This window comes from Mytilus trossulus, chromosome 8 (assembly GCF_036588685.1).
Source record: "Mytilus trossulus isolate FHL-02 chromosome 8, PNRI_Mtr1.1.1.hap1, whole genome shotgun sequence".
In the NCBI taxonomy this organism is placed as follows: Eukaryota; Metazoa; Mollusca; class Bivalvia; order Mytilida; family Mytilidae; genus Mytilus; species Mytilus trossulus.
Genome location: NC_086380.1, coordinates 13228371 through 13254769, shown reverse-complemented (window position 1 = coordinate 13254769; position 26399 = coordinate 13228371). Strand labels below are relative to the sequence as shown.

The 26399-nt window shown below is 32.7% G+C and overlaps 1 protein-coding gene across 2 annotated transcripts; it reads right to left on the bottom strand.

Annotated features, from left to right (window-relative positions):
• Positions 1–439: 439 nt before the first annotated feature.
• On the bottom strand, positions 440–26083 carry LOC134728314 (uncharacterized). 2 transcript variants are annotated; one of them, XM_063592887.1, is made up of 5 exons: positions 25829–26083; positions 24106–24223; positions 7226–7305; positions 2539–2683; positions 440–1122 (listed from the first exon to the last, which is right to left on the bottom strand). In XM_063592887.1, the coding sequence occupies exons 1-5, from the start codon at positions 25919–25921 to the stop codon at positions 722–724; spliced, it is 837 nt and encodes a 278-aa protein (XP_063448957.1). In that variant the 5' UTR covers positions 25922–26083; the 3' UTR covers positions 440–721. The 2 variants fall into 2 exon arrangements, with proteins under 2 accessions (XP_063448957.1, XP_063448956.1); XM_063592886.1 differs by lacking the exons at positions 440–1122; positions 2539–2683; positions 7226–7305 and adding exons at positions 16719–17298; positions 19682–19826; positions 23325–23404.
• Between the last annotated feature and the right edge of the window lie 316 nt (positions 26084–26399).

Sequence of the window (26399 nt, the reverse complement as noted above, 5' to 3'; positions counted from 1 at the left end):
CATTGAACATTTTTTTTTGTACCAACATAATCATTGTAAAGGTGAAAAATATAAGAAATTAAAAATGTTTTATTTTGTAGTTAACATATTCATACATGAAATTTACAAATATATCAGAATGTTACAGCTTTTAGCAATCATATTGATTTTTATAAGTACACCTATCCCTGTGATGAGAGTTGTATCTGGGAACTTTATCAATGGAAATTTAAAACTGAATAGATTTTTCAGTCCTCACTTTCTAGAAAAAAATAAAATATCTTAAGAGTACTGTCACAAAAAATGGAGAATGAACCTAGCCTGCAGTTCAGTGGTACTCAATTAAAATTTAAAAAAAATATTTTAGTAAATGTTAAATGATACGATTCAGTTGAATTTTAGATAATGAACTTTCATCTTTAATTAAATGTTTCGATTGAGAAGTTTGATTGAATTCTTACTTACTTTAAAGTTCGTAAATTGAAATATAAAAACACTACTTTAAAGTGAGAAATATTGCGTGCATTTATTATTGCAATTTGGTCATTTTGCGATATTTTAAAAAATCCTGGTTGATTCATATAAAAATTTTCAAATGCGAATTATAAATAACTGCAATTATAGCCCTGTTGCATTTTTTGCAACAATAAAAAAAACAATGCTATAAATATAATATCTGAATTTACACTATTTGATATCACAGTTTATAGATTTTCATATCATTAAAATTTTGAAAATTGTATCATTTAGCATTTTCAAAAAAACCTTTTGAGGATTCAATAACGTCTTTTAATTGTGCCTCTGATTTCTTTTTTATAACATCAATATTCTTGTGCATGTTTTCTAATGTTCTCATGTTTTCTATAACATTATACACAACACCAGGTCCTTGATCTACTGGTAAATCTTCCTTAATTATTTGTAGTTTCATAGATTCTTTGTCTTTTAATAAAATTCTGATAGAGTTCTGGATACTATGAGCATCCTTTAGGACTATTTCTAAATGTTTGTTCATTGAGTTGAAATGCTTGAGAGAGGATATGATTTCTTGTGGGTCTTTCAGTGAATTTTTCATTAATGTCTCTTCAGAAAATATAATCTGTACACAGTACTTTCTTCTCCGTACTTCTAGTGATGTTTGACCTTAAACAAAATAGCGTTTTATTTGTACTATAAGTATGACTATACAAGATGAATATTTCTCTAAAATATTTCTGACAAAGTTTGTGAATATATAAAACTGAATTTAAAGATCTAATTCTCCAAATACGAAAATAAAACCATTGGGATGTCATTGACAACCTGATGAGGATGTTCCCTACGTGTAAAAGGCCCATGAATATGTGGGAATTAATTTCTTGTGGGTCTTTAAGTGTATTTAAACTGTAAATATCGTGTGTACATAGTTTTAAGACGTTTTAACTAATTACTCAAAAGAGAGGGTAAGCGCTATAGAACCAGATTCAATCCACCATTTTCTACATTTGAAAATGCCAGTACCAAGTCAGGAATATGACAGTTCTTGTCCATTCGTTTTTGATGCATTTTGTTATTTAATTTTGCCATGTGATTATGAACTTTCCGAATTGATTTTCCTCCAAGTTCAGTATTTTTGTGATTTTACTTTTTCCTATTTAGAGGGAGTGCATACAAAGAAAATGTACATCAACTTTTTTCAACAGTGATTGAAACTATTCAAAGTTGCAGTTTGTAGTAAAGTCCGTCTACTTTTGTAAAATCAGTATGTAATTAGCAGTTCAGTTGATTTGACTTTTACAGTTGTTTTCCATTAGTTTGATGTGCTTGAGCTTTTGATGTGGCCATTTGTTAAAGGGACTTTCTGTTTTGAATTTTGATAAGAGTTTGGTATTTTGTTATGAAATAGTTATCAAAGGTACCAGGATTAAAATTTAGTACGCCAGACGCGCGTTTTGTCTACATAAGACTCATCAGTGACACCCATATCAAAATAGTTATAAAGCCAAACAAATACAAAGTTGAAGAGCATGGAGGATTCAAAATTCCAAAAAGTTGTGCCAATACGAAATTGTCAATCTCTGGTTTTGTTTCTTTTTTTTCTTTTGTCCATTTTTCTCTATTTTCTTTTTTTTGTGCATTATTTCCTATTTTTATTTTATTCTTTTGTTATGCCTCACCTACAATAGTAGAGGGGCATTATGTTTTCTGGTCTGTGCGTCCGTTCATTCGTGTATGCGTCTGTTCATCCCATTTCAGGTTAAAGTTTTTGGTCAAGGTAGTTTTTGATGAAGTTGAGGTCCAATAAACTTTTAAATTATTACACATGATCCCTATGATATGATCTTTCTCAATTTAAATGCCAAATTAGATTTTAATCCCGATTGCACAGTCCACTGAACATAAAAAATGATAGTGCTAGTGGGTCATCCGAGTACTGTGGACACATTCTTGTTTCTTGTATATTTTTCTACCCCTCTCCCTATTATTCTATATTCTGTAAACTTCATTTAGACCTTCATTCATTAAGATTGGAGAATTGGTTGGTTCACATTAATTTGAATAACCTTTAAGATTACTAACCATATCTATGGACTAATATTCGAACACATTCTGCCATTTCTAGAATTCCTGAAGATTCTTCATCAAATGCTGATTTAAAAGAATGCAGATCATTCAACATGTCCTGGTAACTCTTTGATATATCGTCATATAACTTCTCATGGTCCTGTCAAAGGAATCAAATTCAGTATCAAATATAACTTTTGCAAGGTACAGGAATCTGATATCAGTCCAAAAAATTGAATGATGTCATTGTTAAAATCATCTTTGAAAAAATTGGAGTTATCTTTCTAGTCTAGAATTGCTGTTGAATCAACACCAACCAATGCAATGAATGATTTTAATTCCCACTGATCAATTGAAGCAATCTTTACCGTTCAGTGCTAACAAGTACTTTGATTATACAATTTTAGTCCCTTGTATTATTATGCATCTCCAAACTGACCTTAGTGCATACATGTCAAACATAAACCTTCATGGTGGTATATGTTGGTTGGGTGAAGTCATACATCTATCATGTCTTTGAATGATCATTATTAAAAAAAATTGCCTGCACTTTGCTTTGGACCATAGCAATCCGACTTTCTCATTCATATGTTGGTTTTTCGTTACTATTTTTATTTAACTTTATGAACGGAATCACATTTCTCTCATGTTTCTTGTAAGTAATAAGACATACCATACATTAACTGTAGCTCTCTGAATTCGAAGTGATCAGAGATTCTTAAAGAAAAGCCATAACGCAAAGTTACCATGGACTCTAAAATCAATTCTGATAATTTGCAGTTATCCAAAACAGGTGAATTCGAAGTAACTAGAGACTAAAAGAGGGACGAAAGACACCAAAGGGACAGTCAAACTCGTAAATATAAAACAAACTGACAACGCCATGGCTAAAAATGAAAAAAGACAAACAGAAAAACAATAGTAAACATGACACAACATAGAAAACTAAAGAATAAACAACACGAACCCCACCAAAAACTAGGGGTGATCTCAGGTGCTCCGGAAGGGTAAGCAGATCCTGCTCCACATGCGGCACCCGTCGTGTTGCTTATGTGATTACAAATCCGGTAAATAGTCTAATTCGGTAGGTCAAATTCATGAAAGGGAAGGGGATTGTAGTTACGACGTAAGGAACATATCCGATATCATTTGTGAAACGGTTATTCCATAACGGTCAACCAACTCGTGATGGCGTCCGTAAAATTTACGAAGGGATGATTTCAACTTCACCATTTGGAACTCTTGGTTTAATAGCTTCCTTGTGAGCAGTTACCCTCTATCAAGAAAATCATGATAGGAAATGCAAGCACGGGAATATCGTATCAATTGGGACATATATACCCCGTATGCAGGTGCTGCTGGAATGTTGCTACTTAGAAATGGAAAGTTCACAATTGGAAAGCTGAAATCATCTCTTTTGTCGTAAAGTTTTGTCTTCAACCGACCCTCATTGTCAATTTCTAGATGTAAGTCAAGATATGAAGCCGACTTAACTGTATCTGTAGTATCCTTTATCTCCAATTCGATGGGATAGATGCGATCCACAAAGTCACCAAATTTTAAATTGTTTAGTGAAAGAACGTCATCTATATAGCGGAAAGTAGAGTTAAAGGATATTGCTAACTTCTTATCTTTCTTCCTAAGAAGTTCCTGCATGAAGTCAGCCTCATAATAATAAAGAAACAAGTCAGCAAGTAGAGGGGCACAGTTTGTTCCCATTGGGATGCCGACAGTCTGTTGAAAAACACGTCCTCCGAACGTAACAAATATGTTGTCAATCAAGAAATCAAGCATCTTGATAATATAGGTTTCAGAGAATTTTTTGTTTGAATCAGAATGGTTCTTTACAAAGTATGATTTATCCCTCCCTAAGACAAGATACTTGTATCTACGTTGGCCATTCTTTTTTATGAAGCAAAGTAATACCAACTCTTTTAATTTGTCTTTTAGTTTGGAATGTGGAATACTTGTATAAAGAGTAGAAAAGTCAAATGTTTTAATACTGTTACAAGATGAAAGAGAGTTAGATTGTATGTACTCTAAAAGATCTTTGGAATTTTTAAGCATCCACATCTGATTCACGCCACCTCTAGAATAGGCAGTTTCACAATAACTTTGAAGCCCGTCTTTGATTGCTGATAAAATGGATGTTAATAATTTAGAAAGGGGTTTCGTGGAGCACTTGGAAGACCCAGCAATATACCGTTGTTTGTAAGGACACTTATGTAGTTTAGGTATTCAATACAGTGATGGAAGATCCAGTTCTTCATCTGTGGTTGAAATACCAAAGGAACAAAGAACAGACCTATGATTATCCAGGATTTCCTCTTTGGTAAGTGTCGTGAGGGTATATGTTGGGTTTCCAAGTGAATTGTCTATACCTAATTCGTTTATCAAGCAATTAATGTAATGACTTTTACAGATAAAAACGATGTTATTTGGGGCTTTGTCTGCGGGGACAACAACCTATTCATCATGGAGGTCAGATAGGTGTTTAGCAACATTTGGATCTTTGAAGATTGACGTAGCCTGGGCATTGATGGACCCATTCAGTTTCTTAATTCTGATTTGTATTAACGACCTCACTGCCTTAATCCATTCGGATAGAGTGTCTACGTCTTCCTTCTCGCGCTTAGCCAATTGCCTGGCATAATCCTCGACGGAATCCATCAAAATTTTAAAGTTGTGTTTCCAATTGATGGATTTAGGCTCACGATATTTCGGACCTTTCGATAACACGTTTCGTAGAGAAGTGTTATTAACAATGTTAAGGTCACCGGTAATAACGTGTCCAGCAGGATTATATGTGAATTGGGAACTAGCACAAGTGCAATCAGGAGGTTTAGACTTGAAGTCGTCAATATCGAGATCCTGCAAAACGCGTTTGTAATTGAAAATTTTAGTTGCAATAGGTTTGGTATAGGTATAAGAAATTATTGGTACAGACTGGTCTTTGAAATAAGGAGGTATTTTCGATTGAACTAATTTATGATGAAGGATATTGCCTAGGTTGACGCCATCGAGACCTTTGTTGGCAAAGGAAAGATTTAGAAAAGATCTTTTCTCTTTTTCATCTTTTCCAATGCGAACTGGCTTGAAAAGTCTGTGACTAGCAATATCCGAAATTATAGCTTGTAGTTTGTATTGGTTTGAATGAGGGTTTGTTACAGTGGATTCCAAACATAAATTGAACAGAGAATGAAGTTTTGAAAGGGGTAATTAATAAAGTTTCGTGCGAATGTGATGAATACCTAACGGTTTTTGTATGCATGGCAGCAAGTCATTAATAGAGACATCATGCAGAGAGGGTGATGTATAATGACGATGGCCATGACTACGTCTACATCGAGGAGTCGAGTTGAAAATATTCATCACATTCACCGAGTTACACGAAGGACTAGATAGAATACCTATACCATCAATTTTGTCATTGCAGCCATACGGTGTTGCAGTTCCCAATTGTCTAATCCAGTAGTCTTCTTTTTGTCTACGGAGAGTCGTTGAAAGATTAGGATTGTTCGAGCTATGGTATATTTTTTCAATAATTCGAACTGTCATAGAAACGATGGAATGATCGGGCTGATTGAAATGCTGGTATAGAATGTCGTTAGCATTGAGGTTAATGTCTGATCTATGACCGCACATACGTTTGTTTAGCCTTCCTTTCGTTTCACCGACGTATACCAAGCCGCAAAGGTTGCACTCTAATCCGTAGACGACATTTATCGATTTACAATTCAGATCATCGTAACTTCTGGTAAAATATGACTTCTTGGTCAAATTGCTAGTGAATTCAGCATCTGTAATTAAAATAGCACAAGTTTTGCAGCCTTTGGTCTCACATTTTGAAATGCGACAGTGTTGTACTGTGTCATCAAAAACCAAAATGTCTTTAAGGAGAACTGAACAAGGCTGTATATGTGTAATATTGCTGTTGTCACTATGACGATGATCTGAATGAGTCGTGTTTGGGTTATTTGTCATGTCTGGTGATGAGGGGACACCTGCCGTATCAGACGACACCGTGTCCATGGTGACGTCTGTTTCGGACCTTTTTATACTGGGCGACGTCCGAGCCAGTTTCCTGTTAGTTCTTCGTAAGTTCATGCAATTGTAGTTTTGCTACTGGGCGGATGATGTCCTCGGGGACAAAATGTCCACCAGCAGAGACATCGACCCAGTGGTAATAAAAGAGGGACAAAAGACACCAAAGGGACAGTCAAACTCGTAAATCTAAAACAAACTGACAACGCCATGGCTAAAAATGAAAAAGACAAACAGAAAAACAATAGTACACATGACACAACATAGAAAACTAAAGAATAAACAACACGAACCCCACCAAAAACTAGGGGAGATCTCAGGTGCTCCGGAAGGGTAAGCAGATCCTGCTCCACATGCGGCACCCGTCGTGTTGCTTATGTGATTACAAATCCGGTAAATAGTCTAATTCGGTAGGTCAAATGGACAAGTTATTATTTTCCCGATAATCTCATAGACAAGTTTCACTTCGAAGTTCCAAGACACTCATATAGACCAAGTCTGAATTCGAAGTTACTGGCGACTCTCAAATACAAATCCGAAGATAACGAAGACTCTTGAAAAAAAGTTGTGAGGATGAAGAATGGTGTAGTGCTTTTGTGTTATAATGTCGTACACCTTTCTTTCCATTACTATATATAAACACGAATATCTGACTTACTTGGAACGCCTTGTTCATTGATTGGATGACGATTGGTTTCATTTTAGATACGACCAAGCCATCATCATCTCCCGGAATTGCTGTCATAAATATAAACAAATCGATTGTTTTAGAATAATTTCAAGAAATTTATCAGAACTTGTGTGTGTGTGTGTGTGTGGGGGGGGGGTTAAGGAGGGGACGTTATAGTCAATCATTTTTTTGGAACAGTATTTCCAACTAAATTTTTTTGGTTCAACTGTTTAAATTTCCTTAGTTTTCGTTTTCTGTGTTCTGATGTAATTTACTGGTCAGATTAGGTCCTATGTATGGTTATCAGCCATACGCAGCTAGTTTACAGAACATACACGTTACATATTTTTTAGACAATAGAAAAGTAAGACCATAAACTCAGATATATGTACATCGTGCACACACACGGTAATTGTAATCAAATGTTCGTCTATTGAGATCCAAAGTCAAATAAATCTTTTGATATACTCTGTTTAGTTTAAAACATCAAGGACGTATGCGTGTTATACCGGTTTTGTTACGGTATAAATATAACCTACCACCCAAATGCAACATGCATAAAACTAGTTTAGAACAACCAAACAATTGATTCAAATACTTGATTTAAGAAACTCGTCTTTCAAAAGAATAATGAACAAATACAATACATGTATTATATAAAATTGATAATGAAAATGGGAAGTATGTAAAAGAGACTACAACCCTACCAAAAGAGCAGATAACAACAGAAGGCCACCAATGGGTCTTCAACACAGCGAGAAAATCCAGTACCCGAAGGCGGGCTTCAGCTATCTAGTTTACTCACTGTCTTTTCTGTCAGGAGGCCGATGTAATCTTGCTGATGAAGGAGGCCCTGAACCATCAACATATTTACGTTGTTGATCACTTAATAATTTTGATGAAGAAGACGGTTCCAAATCATTCTGAAATTAAATGAACAGGCTTACTGATTAACAGATTTAATTATTTCGAATAGATGTGTAATTGGTTGTGTTAAGGGTGAGTCGAGAAAAATATATGAATATATTTGTTCGTTTATGCCAAAATATATTGATATCGGCGCTATGTACCAAACGTTTACTGGTAATCATGTTGGTGATAAAACAACAAACAAATAGTTATCAAAGATACCAGGATTATTATTTAGTACGCTAGATGCGCGTTTCGTCTTCATAACACTCATCAGTGTGACGTTCATATAAAAAAAGATACTGACACTCATCACATAATGACACTCTATTTTCAATTTTGTTCTTCAAACATTTTCATTCGAAATTTGTGGTTTGTTCTTTAGTTTACCCTCTCTGTTAACACGCTCACGATCATTGAAACTAGTAAGACGGGCTATAATGATTTATTCCTTACCGTCTTTCAGCTCACCAAGTCTGTGTACATTTTGGAATTGTATATCTCCAACTTTAGGAATTTTTATTTTTTCCGAAATAAAAGACCTTAATACTTCTTCTGTATTTTCCTCATAACCATCTTGATTTCGTATAACACCAAAAATCAATTTTGTAAATGATTTCAAGAAATGTCTTTTTCAACTCTTAATTTTCACTTTCCAATTGTCTGTTTGGTCTATCAGTATGCCTCACTCTATCTTCTATGTTAAGATGATGATTGTCTTGCTGACTTATTGTTTGTGAGTGTTTCTGCTAAACATTTCTAACATCATTTATCATTGCTCATTTTGGATATGTGGTTCTCAAATTTTTCAAACTTATATCTTTATTATCAAAGTCCATATAAACTATAGGTATAGACTCAGACAGTTTGTCATTCATTTTGACATTTTGACTATATTATTCATTACGTCTGTTAAGTTCACGCATCATTGTAAGTATAACGGAATTTGATGAGACTGTCAACATAGTGAAAGGGTTAGCCAGGTTTAATCCACCATTTTCTACATTTGAAAATGCCTGTACTAAGTCAGGAATGTGACAGTTCTTGTCCATTCGTTTTTTATGTGTTTTGTCGTTTGATTTTGCCATTTCATTATGGACTTTCCGATTTGATTTTCCTCTGAGTTCAGTAATTTTGTGATTTTACTTTTCATTATATGTTCTTTGCGTTGTAATCTGTGGTTTGAGTCGTTAATATTACTGTGTATCATTTGTGGTGTAACGTTCGGGATAGGCATCGTAATTTCAGTTTGATCGGAATATGGAACAGAGGGTGATATGCATTGCATCGGAACAGGTGATAATTGTATGGCACATTGAAATTGTCTGGAAAGGATGTAGTATGGTGATACAATACGTACGGTATACATTTTAGAAAAACCTGTCTGAAGGGAGCAATATATTGTCTAGTGTTATGAATAATCATACCCTATTTGACGTTGATACAAATCCGAACTAGGAAACGGAATGGGTCTATCAATGCCCATGCTACGCTTATTTATAAAGACCCAAATGTTGAAGAATACTTATCCTTCCACGTGACAAATATGTTGTTGCCCCCCCTGATAAAGCCACAAACAACATAGTTGTTGTGTGTAAAATTCATTACATTAACTGCTTGATTAACGAATTAGGTATTAAAAATTCACTTGGAAACTCAACATATACCCTAACGACAATTACCAAAGAGAAAATTCTGGATAATCATAGGTCTGTTCTATGTTCCTTTGGAATTTCAACCAAAGGTTGCGTGAATCAGATGTGGATACTTAAAAATTCCAAAGATCTGTTATACAATCAAACTCTCTTTCATCTTGTAATAGTTGACTTTTCTAAACTTTAAACAAGTATTCCACATTCCAAAATGAAAGACAAATTGAAAGAGTTGGTATTGTTTGTTTCATGAAAAAGAATGGTCAACGAAGATACAAGTATTTTGTCTTAGGGAGTGATAAATCCTACTCTGTAAAGGATCACTCTGTTTCGAACACAAATGTTTTGAAACGGACATTATTAAGATGCTTGATTTCTTGATTGACAACATATTTGTGACGTTCAGAGGACGTGTTTTTCAACAGACTGTCGTCATTCCAATGTGAACATATGTTCTGAACTCCAACTTGTGCAATATTTTCCATTTTACCTTGATATCTTTTTTAATTGTTATTCTGCAAAACAGAATGTACAGAGTCTTACCTCGGAAGAGAAACAGCAGCCCATGTTGACATATTTTATGTTCACATATTTAAACTACATGTATTCCTTTCCATTGTGGTCATATTGTTATCATGTGATGTTTCCGCTCAACATATCATTTTAATTTTAATAAGGAAAATGTATATTTGGACTTTGAGAGCATTTCGAAATTTAAATTTATTTATATATCTACTAGTGTGGACGATGAATTCAATTTTAAGTATATATTTATATAGAGAAAGATTACTAATAATAGTTTTATTTTAGCTATTATAATAAAACTTGTCATACCGGAAATGTTGGAAGTTTTAGTAATCTATATATATTTCTATATTTTCTCTTCTTTTGTTATTAATCGCAAGCTCAACAAAAATGAGGAAAAAAATAATAAAAATATTTCTCTTGATACTATCTTTTGATTGTTAGAAGCTTTTGTTTAAGTTTGGTTAAAATCAAGGATATGTTATGAATCTAATAAATGTTTTTAAAACTTTAACTGTAGACTGTATGTAATGTTAAGTGGAAGAAGGCTAAGTTCATTTATAAGTAAAAGACCAATAAACATGTACAAGATTTTATTAAAATATTTTCGTAGAAACCAGCTTTAGATGTAGATCATAAACAAGGGTCTGTCAATGTTTGGTAGAAATCCAGGATAGTTTAAGAAGGTTATTAAAATTTTAAAACTTTAACCACAATGTGAAATTAAAGTTTCCTGGCAAAAATCATAGGTCATTTATAAGTAAGACAATAACAATCAAACCCAAGGAGTAAACAAAGACTCACAAAAACCAAAGGACATTTACATCAACAGTTATAAATACTAATTAAAAAACAACACGAACTCCACTAAAACCAGGAGTGAAATCAGTTTTAATCCTGATATCTATGATGAGTTTTTTTAAATGAAAGCTTGCTTTAGGTATTTGGTTTTAAACTCAATTAGAATATTTATAAATATGCATTTTAGCAGATAGAATCTATATTGAACTACTTTTAAAAAAATAAGCCTGTTGCTTTTATTGCGTTTCATCTATATTGCCAATTATGTTAAGTACAATACCAAAAAAGGTATATATTTTTAGTACAAGAATTTGGAACAAGCTGAGTAAACAAGAAGGTAATTTACAGTTTTTCTGTCCAAACAATAAGTGTTATTTTACACAAATACACCTTATATAAGAATACCAGATTTTGGTTCGTTGGTAGCCAGAGTATTTTTCGAATTTCTTACTAAAATACCAGTCTTGGGGCCGAATTGCAAAGTCCCCTAACTGGTATTTTTTCGCAAAAAACCTCCATAAAATGATATATCAGTTCAATATATCACGGACCATATTCCTGAATTCGAAAGATATTCATATGTAGGCTATATTCTACTTGATGATTTAGGTCATATTGTATGTAAATAATCAATAATATAGGTTAAAATTATGGTGATCTGCTTTATAACCACGTTCAAAACTCTTAACCTGAGAAAATCACATTAAGTGCTTGTTTATTTCTTTTTTATCTTGCTTTTAATATACTATATTACAAGTATTTGTATATTTGAAACATAATGTTTATTTTTGTACATTTCAAATGTTATTCCCGGAAAATATAAAATTTAAATCTTGGAAATATGATTTTGTTGTTCACATACTGTGTGAAACAACACTCAATGTTAAAACAGGATGCGTATTTTTGTACATTTCGAATGTTTTTCATGGAAAAATATAAAAATAAACCTTTGAAATATGATAAAAGTTTTTTGTTTTGTTATTAAGGACTGTGTGTAGCAATACTAATTGTGTAACAGTAGAATCATACAAACCTTACAATTAAAATTATAAACTTAATATAAGTAACACAATATAAAATTTGTAACAGATAAATTAACCATATAACAAACACTTCATGTGAATCAAAGAATTCTAAAACTGAGAACGATGAACATGTGTAAACTATAAAGATTGAATGAACTAAATATAGGGGATTTATCACTTACGAGACTGCACATCTGATTTAATGACGACGAAAAAAAAACCTTAGCAATAATCAACGATCCATGGAAGTGAATTAACAACCACGATATGCCTTTTACTAATGAAGAATTAATAATAACCTAATGCCGAATACTGAACTATGAATCTTTATGCTTAACACTCTTCAGACAGGTACCCCTTACGCGATCTTATGTATTTGATTTGTTCAGACAATATTGAAAATCTGAATATGGTAGTCTCATCAAATATCTAGCATAAATGATTTCTAACAAGCTACAACACTATACATTTACGTATTACTTATTGTAACTAAAATTTTGACGCAAACACAATAATTGATAGGCCAACTTGATAATCGTTGAATTTGAACACTGAAAATCAGGTCAAGATTACAGAATACATATTTGGAAGAAATGTTAACCTTAAAATGCATTAGACTATATTTAATTGATCACCTATAAGGGCATACTAGTAAAACATATTATAGAGTTAAGTACAACTAATCCAGTGAGTAACTTTCTATTGAAAATAGCGGCATGTGGAAATCCCGCTAATGATTTATAAGATCAACAGAAGCCTAAGACCTCCCCCCTCTAACTTCCATATCAAATCGTCTCAAATATTTATTGAAGTTTGAGCTGACAAACTGTTCATATTTTAAGTTAATACGACGATAATATCTATTCTTATAACAACATTAATTTGATACTGTACGACTAATAATAAAAAAGCACCATCAAATATGGCATTCAAAAAATGTAAAACGGATGAATTATGAAGAAAAATCATACGTAAACTATCCAAAATCATGTGTTCCATCAGTTCTAAATTCCTGTTCAGAACGAAAGTTCAAGAAAATGTATATTTGAACAACAAGACACATCTATATATGAAAGTGCTGATCAAATGGTTGCTTTTAAAAACCTCTACACAACGTGTTCACCCTTTGATTCGGGCAATGTGTTTTTTTCATTATGATTACTTAGGCATTAAAAATTCCTATGATGTAAAATTGCCAATAGAGACTGCATCCTGGCGGCCAACCAGTTAATTACAACTCAAAACTTCCATATGAAAAAAAATTGTTTTATGTAAAAAACAGAGATGACTGAAGTGACAAAGAATGGGGATCACGTGGACAGCTCAGCAAACAAAAATCTAATCCAGTTTATCATCACCATATATCCTACCACAATAATTCAAGTACAGAGAAATATTTACCAGTCATTTGTAGTTTATGATTTTCTTTTATTACTCAAATGTGTCAACAAAATGATAATCGAGCAACAATTCTCAAACAAGGACACAAATGACCTAAATAACAATGTTAATGTTGACCAAGAGGAAACTGAATTGAAAATAATACAAAACAAAATTGTTAAAAACCCTGACAAAAAAAAATCTTCAGAAACAACAAATGGGAAGGAATCTCAATTACTCAAAACATTAGAACAGTCAACACAAGTGAATGACTCTAAATTAAACACTTCAGTACAGTCAACCGACTAAATTTCTATCCTGACAAAATTGAAAGTCTAAATAAAAAATGTCAATGAACAGCTCACTGTATTTATAAACTCATGCACACAACAGCTAGAACTTTAACTAGAAGATAAAACAATCATGCTAAAGAAGTATTTGACTGAAATTCAAAATAAACAGATTAATATTACATTTAAGCACAAAGGGACAAACAACTTTAGAAACATAGAATGGTAAATTAAAGAGTATGATTGATGTTTTACAAGTAAAGACAGAAACCGTCGACAACAGCATACAACATTTAAGATCAAAATTAAAGAGAAAAATGTCAAAATCTGAAATAGCTCATCTCAGACAAGATATCCAAATCTTCGAGTCAAACTCAGTAGACATTAGAACGATTGTCAAGCCGAAATTGACCACTAAATATAACCTTCGTAATATCATCAAGGGTAATCAACGATTGGACTGCGAAGGCACTTAGAGAAAACACTGACAAACAACTAGACGAAATTATATCTATCAATATGCAACTGTTACCACAAAGACGCTATGATTCGAATGACAATCTCAAAAGATAGCTGCTACATCAAAAGCTAATGATGTGAATAAATCCAAAAATAAGGTGGAGACAATTCCAAAAAACAAGAAGATACGGTGAATAAATCAAAACCAAAAACAGATATAAATCAAAACCCTACAGTGATAATTGTGGGACCACTAATACAAGCCTTTCTAACCAAAAATTTCTTATTCAAGAATTTCTTCACAACAAAATACAGAGCTTTTCGATTAAACGATAGGGCAAAGACTATACAGTTATTGGAATCATCTCCAGCACCTAATATTATTGGATTTTTTTGTACTGTACCAAGTCATATTGTAATATTATAGTTCGTTTCTGTGTTTGAGTGTGAATTCGCATTGTTATAAGACGTGTATGGATATTTTTCTATCCCAAATTCATGTAGTTAGTTTGGATGTTATATTTGTTATTCTCATCAGATTTTGTCTAACGCTTAGTTCGTTTCTGTGTGTGTTACATTTTAATGTTGTGTCGTTGTTCTCCTCGTATATCTAATGCCTTTCTCTCAGTTTTTGTTTGTAACCCAGATTTGCTTTTGTTTTTTTCTATTGATTTATGAGTTTCGAACAGCAGTATACTACTGTTGCCTTTATTTTTCAACCAAGTACACGTAGTCAATAACCTTGTGAGGGATCATTTTATCAAATACAATTCCGTCTCTCTATGCGACAACGGCAACCCAAGAGGAAAACGGCTTTCGTTTATCAGATCAAGGTGTTGCCCGTCTCGCACCAAACATAAAGCGGTCGTATGAATAAATACTTAACTGTCAACCAAAGACGAAGAGTTCCAATTACAACAACCAAAGATATAGCTATTATTATGGAGACTATTGGAGTAACAGATGAAGATAATTTTGGCCTTTTGCCTTTATATTACTTTGTATTTTATTTTTGCAAAAATTTTAAGAAATAGTAAATTGACCTACATAAAACAAGTGGTTGATTACTTCAAATTTTGAACCTGTTTCATTTTTAGTACAACTATTCAATTTTGTTTTTTCAAATTCTCAAAAAAACGCAAATGTTTAGAGAAACTTATGCCAATAGAAAATTGATATTTCAATTAAGAGTACATAGACAGTCTAACTTTTAAGTTGATTTTCGTTTTGTTTTGTTTTGTTTTACTTTTTTGTTTTTTGTGTTTGTTAAAAAAAATAAAAATAGTTTGAATATCTTTTGTTCAAAATAACCAAATATTTAAGACCAAAAAAGTAATTATTAAAAGTTAAATATACAGCAGTTTGTGTTGTCAACACAGCCTGTAGCAATTGAACATTGTTTATCTTATTGTAAGAGAATTACCATATTTATATTTTAACATCTTGTAACTATGTGTCATAGTAAAGCTAACAGACCTGCTCTATCCAGATTTCAACGTGATAAAATTGAGAATGGAAATGGGGAATGTGTCAAAGCGACAACAACCCGACCATAGAACAGACAAAAGCAGAAGGTCACCAATAGTTCTTGAATGTAGCGAGAAACCCTCCGCACACGAAGGCGTCCTTCAGCTGGCCCCTAAACAAATATCTATACTGGTTCAGTGATAATGGACGTCATCCTAAACTCCGAATAATACACAATAAACTGAAATTAAAAATCATACAAGACTAACCAAGGCCAGAGGCTCCTGACTTGGAACAGGCGCAAAATTGTGGTGGGGTTAAACATGGTGTTTTTTTTTACATCTTACCTCTCTCCCTATACCTCTAGCAAATGTAGAAATGTAAACAAATAACAATACGCACAGTAAAATTCTAGTTAACTAAATATTCAGAAAGATATTAAAATTTGCTTCTGGAATGTTGTTGACCATATATTTCACATTTTTTTCAGACATTTATGTACCTGCAAATGTTGGATATTTTGTTTCTTTTTTGTTTGTTTTATTTTGGTGAACATAGAAGGTGTAAATTGATTATTTCCACTGAAAATAATGACATGATATTCTTCCAAAGAATTTAGCACAATTTACAACAATATACAGTAATAATGACAATTTTAGTCAAACCAATTTTGAAAGACCCATAGATCATACCATAATAAAAAGGTTTAAAGAAGTAAAGTTTGTAACAAGTTGGAAATATATGATTATAAATATAGTTAACAATTTTTAATTAGAAGCAAATTATTTTTTGAACAAAAGAAAACAAGAGTCATAGTAGACATCTAAATCTTGTGAGTAGAAATTAAAAAAAACGCAGCATGTTTTTGGAATAATTTTTGCATTTGTGTAAACAGACATAGATTTAATATTTCTTTTTAATTGTAAAATATGATAAAAGTGATAAAATACAAATCCAAAATCATAGCAATTTAAGAATAAAACAATTTGATATTGCAGATTACAGTAATACATGTCAACTGTACATTTTACATCACAGATTACAGTAATACATGTCAATTGTACATTTGATATCACAGATTACAGTAATACATGTCAATTGTACATTTGATATTACAGATCACAGAAATACATGTCTATTGTACATTTTACATCATTCAGCATTTTCAAAAAATCCTTTTGATGATTCTATAACATCTTTTAATTTCGCTTCTGATTTCTCTTTGATGACATCAATATTCCTCAGCATTTGTTCTAACGTTCTCATGTTTTCTTTCACATTATACATAGCACCAGGCCCTTCATCAGCTGGTAGACATTCCTTTGTTACTTGCCGTTGAATAGATTCTTCATCTTTTAATAAAATGTTGATAGAGTTCTGGATACTATGAGAACGTTCTAGGACTTTTTCTAAATGTTTATTCATTGCGTTGAAGTGCTTGAGCGAGGTTATTATGTCTTGTGGGTCTTTGACCGAATTTTTCATTAACATCTGTTCAGAAAATACAACCTGTACACAGTTTTTTCGTCTTTCTACTTCTAGAGATGTTTGACCTGAACAGAGAAAATTAACAGTGTTAGATAATTGAACATAAAACTTAATCAAATTAGATATTAATTTGGACTAAAGATATAAGTAGTCAGACAGATATGTAGATTATATTCAATTAGAAGGCAACCTAATGACACAAACTACCAAGAGACATCTACAGGGCAGCATTCAGTCTAACATTGTTAATACCTATGACAAGATTTAAATTTGCCTGAATTTAAAATTTGTGAATATATAAAAGATTAATTCTCCAAATGAGAAAATAAAACAATTAGGTTGTCCAAGGATTTGTATAGCAATTATTACTGTACAACTCCTTAAGCTATCATGACATCAGTTAACAAAGTTCCTTGCCCTGACATTTGTGGGAATTAATTTCTTGTGGGTCTTTTAGCGAATTCAAACTAAATTCTCTTTGTGCATAGTTTAAGATGCTTGAACTAATTAACACTCACAAGAATGGTGTCTGTGTATAATGGGAGATTATATGAAGAAAAGAAATATACATAATTATTACACCAGGGTTTTCGATATCACAAACTGGTCAAAACATTTACTAAATTTTATCACCGGTATAAGGAAATAATTCGTAAATATAACTCAACATGCAGACATCTTATACGTTCAGGTATTTCACATCCAAAATTTTATGGAAATATTCTTTATAAAGCACAAAAATGTCAGTATTCTCCTCAGAAACTAACAAAACCTTTAAATAGACATATTACAAGGGGATATAGTTACGATACTGTTGTCAGGTCATTAAAGATTGCATATTTTGGCTTTAACATTGATTCACTGGTAGGGTCTTTGCATCGGAACTAAACACATTTATTTCTAAAAAAACAGTTGTTGGCATGACACGTGTTATGTTCTTCTCGTATATTGTCCTAACTACACAATAATTTTGGCCACTAAATTAGACTCAACTAAAATATGCATTTTGCCGTGCAGACAGACTGGAGCCAGCATTTAATCAAATTTGCAATTCAGTACAATACAATAATCTCATATAAACATATGCATACATCATATATAATAGTATTTATACTAAGTAATTTAACACAAAACTTTGTGAACCAAAAAATATACTTCCGGCAACAATAGTAATAAATATCTATTAACTTCCAATAACATTCAAATGATAAATATCGTATTATGAATACCCGTCATAAACAGACACTCGCCGCCCAGGAAAAACCAACTTAAAAAGTTTGGAAACCTGCGCACGGAGCAATGCAAGAACCGTTTCTGGGTAATGATGCCGTACTCCATCATGATCATGATTACATAAAAACACAATTTTTTATTCAAAAAAGGAAGTTTTAACTATACGATGTCTACGGCTAGAATGACCACCTAGACAATTTTTTCACGAACCCGCGAAAAACAAATTAACATAACAAAACATTAGGTCACCTGACCTATCGAATCATACATCATTGACCCATACAAAATATTATAGAAACTTTAAGACAGTATTTTTCCGCTATACTGCGAAACGCTGAAAAATATATTTATGATAGTATGATACTAAACCCCTAACGGGAGGGATTGTACCTGATATTCATATGATGAAGACATAATCTTTCAATCAGTTTAATTGAGGTCTGGAGCTGGCATGTCAGTTAACTGCTAGTAGTCTGTTGTTATTTATGTATTATTGTCATTTTATTTATTTTCTTTTGTTACATCTTTTGACATCGGACTCGGACTTCTCTTGAACTGAATTTTAATGTGCGTATTGTTATTCTTTTACTTTTCTACATTGGCTAGAGGTATAGGGGGAGGGTTGAGATCTCATAAACATGTTTAACCCCGCCGCAATTTTGCGCCTGTCCCAAGTCAGGAGCCTCTGGCCTTTGTTAGTCTTGTATGATTTTAAATTTTAGTTTCTTGTGTATAATTCGGAGTTTAGTATGACGTCCATTATCACTGTACTATTATGCATATTTTAGGGGCCAGCTGAAGGACACCTACGGGTGCGGGAATTCTCGCTACATTGAAGAACCATTGGTTGCCTTCGGCTGTTGTTTGCTCTATGGTCGGGTGGTTGTCGCTTTGACATATTCACCATTTCCTTTCTCAATTTTATAAACCTTTTTTACCACTTATTGATACAATTCAAAATTGTATTTGCAGTTAACTTAGTCTTAGCTATAGATTTTAAAATCACATCAGTATTTTTCATTTTTATTTATGTGAATTGTTATGATGTTGTCATTTATTTGGACCAGTTTTCTGTTTTCTAATTCTCTGTACAATATTTTCTATTCTTTTTTTTTATTGCATATTTTTAGACAGTAGAGCCCACCTAGACCTTTGTACATATAGATTATAAAACCGTAGGTATAGGCTATAGAGTGCTGCATAAAAAATACTAACCACATCTATGAACTAATATTCGAACACACTTCGTCATCTCTGGAATTCCTGAAGTTTCTTTGTCAAATGCTGATTTAAAACAGTGCAGTTCATTTAACATGTCCTGGTAACTCTTTGATATATCATTATATAATTTCTCATGGTCCTGTCAAAGGAATTACATTCAGTATATATCAAACGTTACAAAATCAGAAATGTAATGGATCAATGAAATAAAATATACAATTCATTTTGTTAATCATAAAAAGGTCACCATTGATTGCTATGTCTATGCTACATAATGTATTATACATACAAAATAATCATCAAATATTGTGTGATAATGACAGTAAATCCTTTCATGCAACAACTATCATTTTGTTTTTGCTTTGTGATTTAAAAAACAATGATGGTAAACAAATGAAACTTTAGTAATGAAATAATACAGAGTTGAAATTTATACTTAAATAGCATGTGGTTATTATCTTAAACCAATACAACTTGCTCATTCGTATGTAGGTATTTTTTTTAAAATAAACAATGTCAATAAATTTAGTTGCATGAAATGAAAAATTAAGTTTATAAAAGTGAAGACAAGTCAAAATTAGAAGTTACCAACGATTTTCATAGACAATTCTGAATTCCAAGTAATAAGAGACTCAAAGACTGGTTAAAAATCGAAGTGTTCAAAGACTCCCAAAGATAGATCTTATAATTTCAAGTAACCAGAGACACACAAAGATAGATCTAAATTTGAAGTAACCATAAACCCTCACAGACAGACCTGCAATCGAAGTAACCAGAGACTCTTAAAGACATATCTTATAATTCGAAGTTAACATAGATTCTCAAAGACGGATCTAAATGTGAAGTAACCGAAGACTCACAAAGACCGATTTAAATTCTATGATACCGTAAACCCTCAAAGACAGATGTTATAATTCGAAGTTAACAAGGATTCTCAAAGACTGATCTTAATTTGAAGTAAACAGAGACTCACAAAACAGACGTTATATTTGAAATTAAATAGACTCTCAAATACAGCTCTGAATTCGAATTTACTAGAGACTATCAAAGACCGATCTAAATTCTAAGTGACCATAGACTTTCACATATTAAAATTCAAAGTTACCATAGACTCTCAAAGACCGCTCTCTATTCGAACATACCAGAGACTCTCAAAGTCATGTTTGAATTCAAAGAAACCACAGACTCTCAAAGACAGGTCTAAATTCGAAATAACCATTAACTCTCAAAGACAGTTCTTAATTGCAAGTAACCATAGACTCTCAGAGACAAGTTTGAATCCGAAGTAACCATAGACTCTCAAAGACAAGTCTGAATCCGAAGTAACCATAGACTCTCAAAGACAAGTTTGGATCCGAAGTAACCATAGACTCTCAAAGACAAGTTTGAATTCGAAATAACCATTAACTCTCAAAGACAGTTCTTAATTGCAAGTAACCATAGACTCTTAGAGACAAGTTTGAATCCGAAGTAACCATAGACTCTCAAAGACAAGTCTGAATCCGAAGTAACCATAGACTCTCAAAGACAAGTTTGGATCCGAAGTAACCATAGACTCTAAAAGACAAGTTTGAATTCGAAGTGACCATAGACTCTCATAGACATATCTAAATTCGAAGTAACCATAGACTCTCAAAGACAGGTCTAAATTCGAGGTTACCAGAGACTCTCAAAGACAGCTCTAAAGGATACTACAGATACAGTTAAGTCTGTCTCATATCTTGACTTACATATAATAATTGACAACGAGGGTCGGTTGGAAACACAAGTTTACGACAAAAGAGATAATTTCAGTTTCACTATTGTGAACTTTCCATTTGTATGTAGCAACATTCCAACAGCGCCTGCATACTGAGTATATATCTCCAAATTGATTCGATATTCCCGGGCTTGTTTTTCCTATTATGAGTTCCTTGATAGAGAATTGCTGCTCACAAGGAAGCTATAAATAAACTCATCATAGATACCAGGACTAAATTTTGTATATACGCCAGACGCGCGTTTCGTCTACAAAAGACTCATCAGTGACGCTCGAATCAAAAAAGGTTAATAAGGCCAAATAAAGTACGAAGTTGAAGAGCTTTGAGGACCAAAATTCCTAAAAGTGTTGCTAAATACAGCTTAGGTTATCTATGCCTGGGGTAGAAAAGCCTTAGTATTTCAAATATTTTGTAAACGGTAAATTAAAGAACTCCAAATGGTGAAATTGAAATCACCCCTTCGTAAATTGTTCGGACGTCATAATGAGTTAGTTGACCGTTATGGAATAACCGTTTCACAGATGATATTGGATATATGATTTATGTCGTAACTACAATAGTACCCTTCCCGTTTCACGAATTTGACCTACCGAATTGGACTATTTATCGGATTTGTAATAACATAAGCAAACCGACGGGTGTAACATGCGAAGCAGAAACTGCTTATCCTTCCGGCGCATCTGAGATCACCCATAGTCTTTGTGAGGTTCGTGTTGTATAGTCTGTAGTTTTCTATGTTGTATCTTCTGTACTATTATTTGTCTGTCTTTTTATTTTTAGCCTAGGCGTTGTCAGTTTGTTTTCAATCTATGTGTTTGGATATCCCTCCTCTGGTATCTTACGTCCCTCTTTTCCTCTAAATTCAAAGTAACCGTATACTCTTAAAGGCAGCTATAAATTCCGAGTAACCCTAGACTCAAAAAGACATGTCGAAATTCTAAGTTACAAGAGACTCACAGAGACAGATTTAAATTCGAAATAACCATAGACTCTGAAAGACATGTTTAAATTATACGTAACTACAGACTCTCAAAGACAGCTCTTAATTCTGAGTAACCATAGACTCACAAAGACCAGTTTGAATTCGAAGAAACCAAAGACTAACAAAGACAGGTCTAAAGTCCAAGTAACCAGACTCTCAAGTACAAGTCTTAATTCCAAGTTACCATGAGGTCTAATGTCTAAGTAACTATAGACTCTTAAAGACAGGTTTCAATTCGAAGTAACCAGAAACTCTCAAAGACAGGTATAAACTCGAAGTTACCAAAGACTTTCAAATACAGGTCTACATTCGAAGTTGCCAAAGACCCACAAAGACAGTCAGGTTTAAAGTTCAAGTTACCAGTGACTCTCAAGTACAGGCCTAAATTCGAAGTTGACATAAGGTATAAATTCGAAGTTACCAGATACTCACAAATACCTATCTAAATTCGAAGTAACCATAAACTCTCAAAGACAAGATTGAATTCGAAGTAACCATAAACCCTCAAAGACAGGTCTAATTTTGAAGTTACAAGAGCCTCCTCAAGACAGCTCCAACTTGCAATTAACCAAAGACTCTCAAAGACAGGTCTAAATATGAAGTTACCAGAGAATCACAAAGACAGGTCTTAATTCGAAGTGTCCAGACACTCTCAAACACAGGTCTGATTTTGAAGTAACCGGAGACTTAAAAAGACATTTGTTAACTCGAAAGTTACCATAGACTCACACAATACAGATCTGAAGTTATAGACAAGAGATTCTCAATAGAAGTTGAGAGGTTGACGCACAACAATTGGATAGTTCCTTAGTTTTATGTGCTTGTAGTGATTGTATATCATTATTTAATATCCTCTTCTTTACCATCATTATAAAATTATAAACATCTGACTTACTTGGAATGTCTTGTTCATTGATTGGATGACAATTGGTTTCATTTTTGATACGACCAGACCATCGTCATCTCCCGGAATTGCTGTCGTAAATAAACAAAATTAGAAAATAATTGAGAGAAAAATTATGTGTTGCTTTTATTTATTGCAGTACAAGTTTACATATCAGTCGTTCAAACTGTAAACACTTTATTGATTGTCTGCCCCTGCTAGCTGATGTATTGAATGACTGATTGATCACTTTGAATATATTGTTTCTAATCACAAGCTGCTCTGTTCAACAACAAAGAAGTCAAGTTCTCATTTTATAGACAATAAATATACGCCAAGCATCAGCACCTCGGGATCAGAATAATAACAGGTGACTCCAATGTTTGTGTGTTGAAATCGTTGTATTTCTTCAAAAACTAATCTTATGGTTTAAATCAAGAAGGACTTATATCGTATATATTTAACTCACTACCGAATGCAACATGAATAATGCAAATATTGTCGTATTAAAATCCTGCTACAAAAAGATTGCATGCGATTTAACAATTCATTAACTGCTTTAATTTGAATAAATATATAAAGTTCAGAGGCGGATTAAGAGGAGGTCCGGGGGTCCACCCCCTTCTTTTCTGGGTTAAATTTAGTTGATTATATTGGGAATTACTAAAGTACGAACAGAGCACGCCCGCCTCTTTGGCAGTCAGTTGGCCCCCACTTGTGAACATTTCTGGATCCACTGAAGGTAACCCGTAACAAATATATACATGTACTGCTTTAAATAAACACTACTTACTGTCTTTTCTATCAGGAGGCCGATATTGTCTAGCTGACGAAGGAGGCCCTGTATTGTCAACATATTTACGTTGTGGACCACTCAATAAACTTGACGTAGAGGATGGTTCCAAACCATTCTGGAATAAATAGATTAAACTGATATACAGATTTAACTGATTTGAGCTGATGGGTGTATTATGTGACGGTTAGGGCAAGCCAAAATAATTTTTTTCCCGTTTCTGCCCAAATAATTAGAATCGGCGTGATATATCCAACGTTTTCTGCCAAGGGTAAATCTTTTGGTTTATATGTGGTTACATAGAGTAAATTTATTGAACAATGTTCACATGAAAAAGCGAGTTATTGTAGAAAAGTTGTTCGTCAACGTGCAAAGATACTGACACTTTCCGAATTATGGTATTTTATTTTGAATATAATTCTTTTCATAAGAACTTTAACTTTATATACCGCTAAGATATTGATATACATTTATAATATTTAATTGAAAAACAATGTATTATTAACTTCCTCATTTCACAGACAATGTCAAATTGTCCATAACTACTGATTTAAACAAACGGAAGACCGGAAGTTAGTTTTATCTTCTATTGTGTAACTTTATAAAGTTTCCGTATCCTAAGTTTTCATAATTCATACGTGTTATGAAAGTGAGAACTAGATATTTCACACGTAAAGATGGGATGTACAAAATACGTAACCATAGGCAATAGATTTGACAAATATCTTATGTATTTCTGACTGTGGTATTATCACAGGCACTTGTTTCAGAAAACAAATCTATATAAAAGAACTCCGAGGCATGTGCCTGTGGGTATTAAAATGGCATTGTGAAAAATTAGTTTAAGTAACTTTTAAATTAATCAGCAACCTTTATGATTTAATTTTACTTCTTTTCAATTTCAAATCCTTATCATATATTTTAAGCTCGAAAAAAGTAACTTGTTTCCAGCGGATCATCTCTACCATTCATTAAAACGACAAAAAATTAAAGGAAAAAAATCCCTACTTTTAATGAAAAAGTTGAGAATCGAAACGGTATCAAAGGAAATGAATCTCTACATATTAAATTTTGCTATTTGGTTATGGACTTTCCGTTTTGGATTTTCCTCGGAGTTCGGTATTTTAGTTGTTTTACTTTTCAGTTATTAACCAATGCATAGAGACCGTTGTAGGTTTCAGACAACATGACTTTCACGATAGCTTTACGATGATAGTAATTGGGCACTTTATATTATTCAATCAATGGACTTTAGAGTATATGGAAATTGCATTTTTCAACATGTACTTTATATTTGTTTTCCTAAAAAAACATTTGATACATGTATACTTGAATCAAAGCAGAGAATATTTAGCCGCATCATTAACATGTTTACTGTACCAGTAAATGTACTTGTTTACTAATGATCATATATTCAGCATTTTAACTGGGACTATTTACTATCGTAGTATAATAGTCCCAGATTTTAACGATAATAAACTACATTACGATTATTGTAAAATTATAAGACAATTTCTACAAAAATTGTTAAATTTCTTTAAAGATCTTTAAATATTGCAAGTAAACATTCTTACCGGCAATAAACTGGTTATAAATATGTACTCGATTAAATGAATAAAGTTGTGTATACATGTATATAGTTTCTGAACTTTGCAATATTTTCTAATATTCCCTAACATTTTTTAAATAGTTGTTCTGTGTATCAGAATATCTCGAATCTTACCTCGGAGGAGAAACAGCAGCCCATGTTGACATATTTTATGTTGACATATTTAACTACATGTATTCCTGTCAACAGCTGCCATTTTATTATCATGTGATGCGTCCGTCTACCTATCTCATTTCAATTTTTAATATGTTAAATGTAAATTTGACCCTTTTAAATTATCGATCGAATAGATAAAACCAGGTAAAAGTACACGAAAAACATATTCAGGGATTATTATGTAGAAATATGACACATGTACGTAAGCTCTTACACTCGGACGACCTCACACAACATTTTACCAGAGACATATATACACATATGTGTATATATGTCTCTGATTTTACTCAATACAAATTACGCAAAAATTTAAAAAAAACCCCGAAAAACCCAACAATTTCTAGACAAACAACAATCATAATATGCATATAATTGAAAAACGTTTAAACACATTACAAAATGATAAATTTACGTATGAAAAACTAGAAAATAACGATTTCCCAAAAGCCCGGTACACCGCATTATGATTGTAATTATCAGATTTTGATTAAAACAAATAAAACAAATAAAAATATGTCAGATTGAAGTA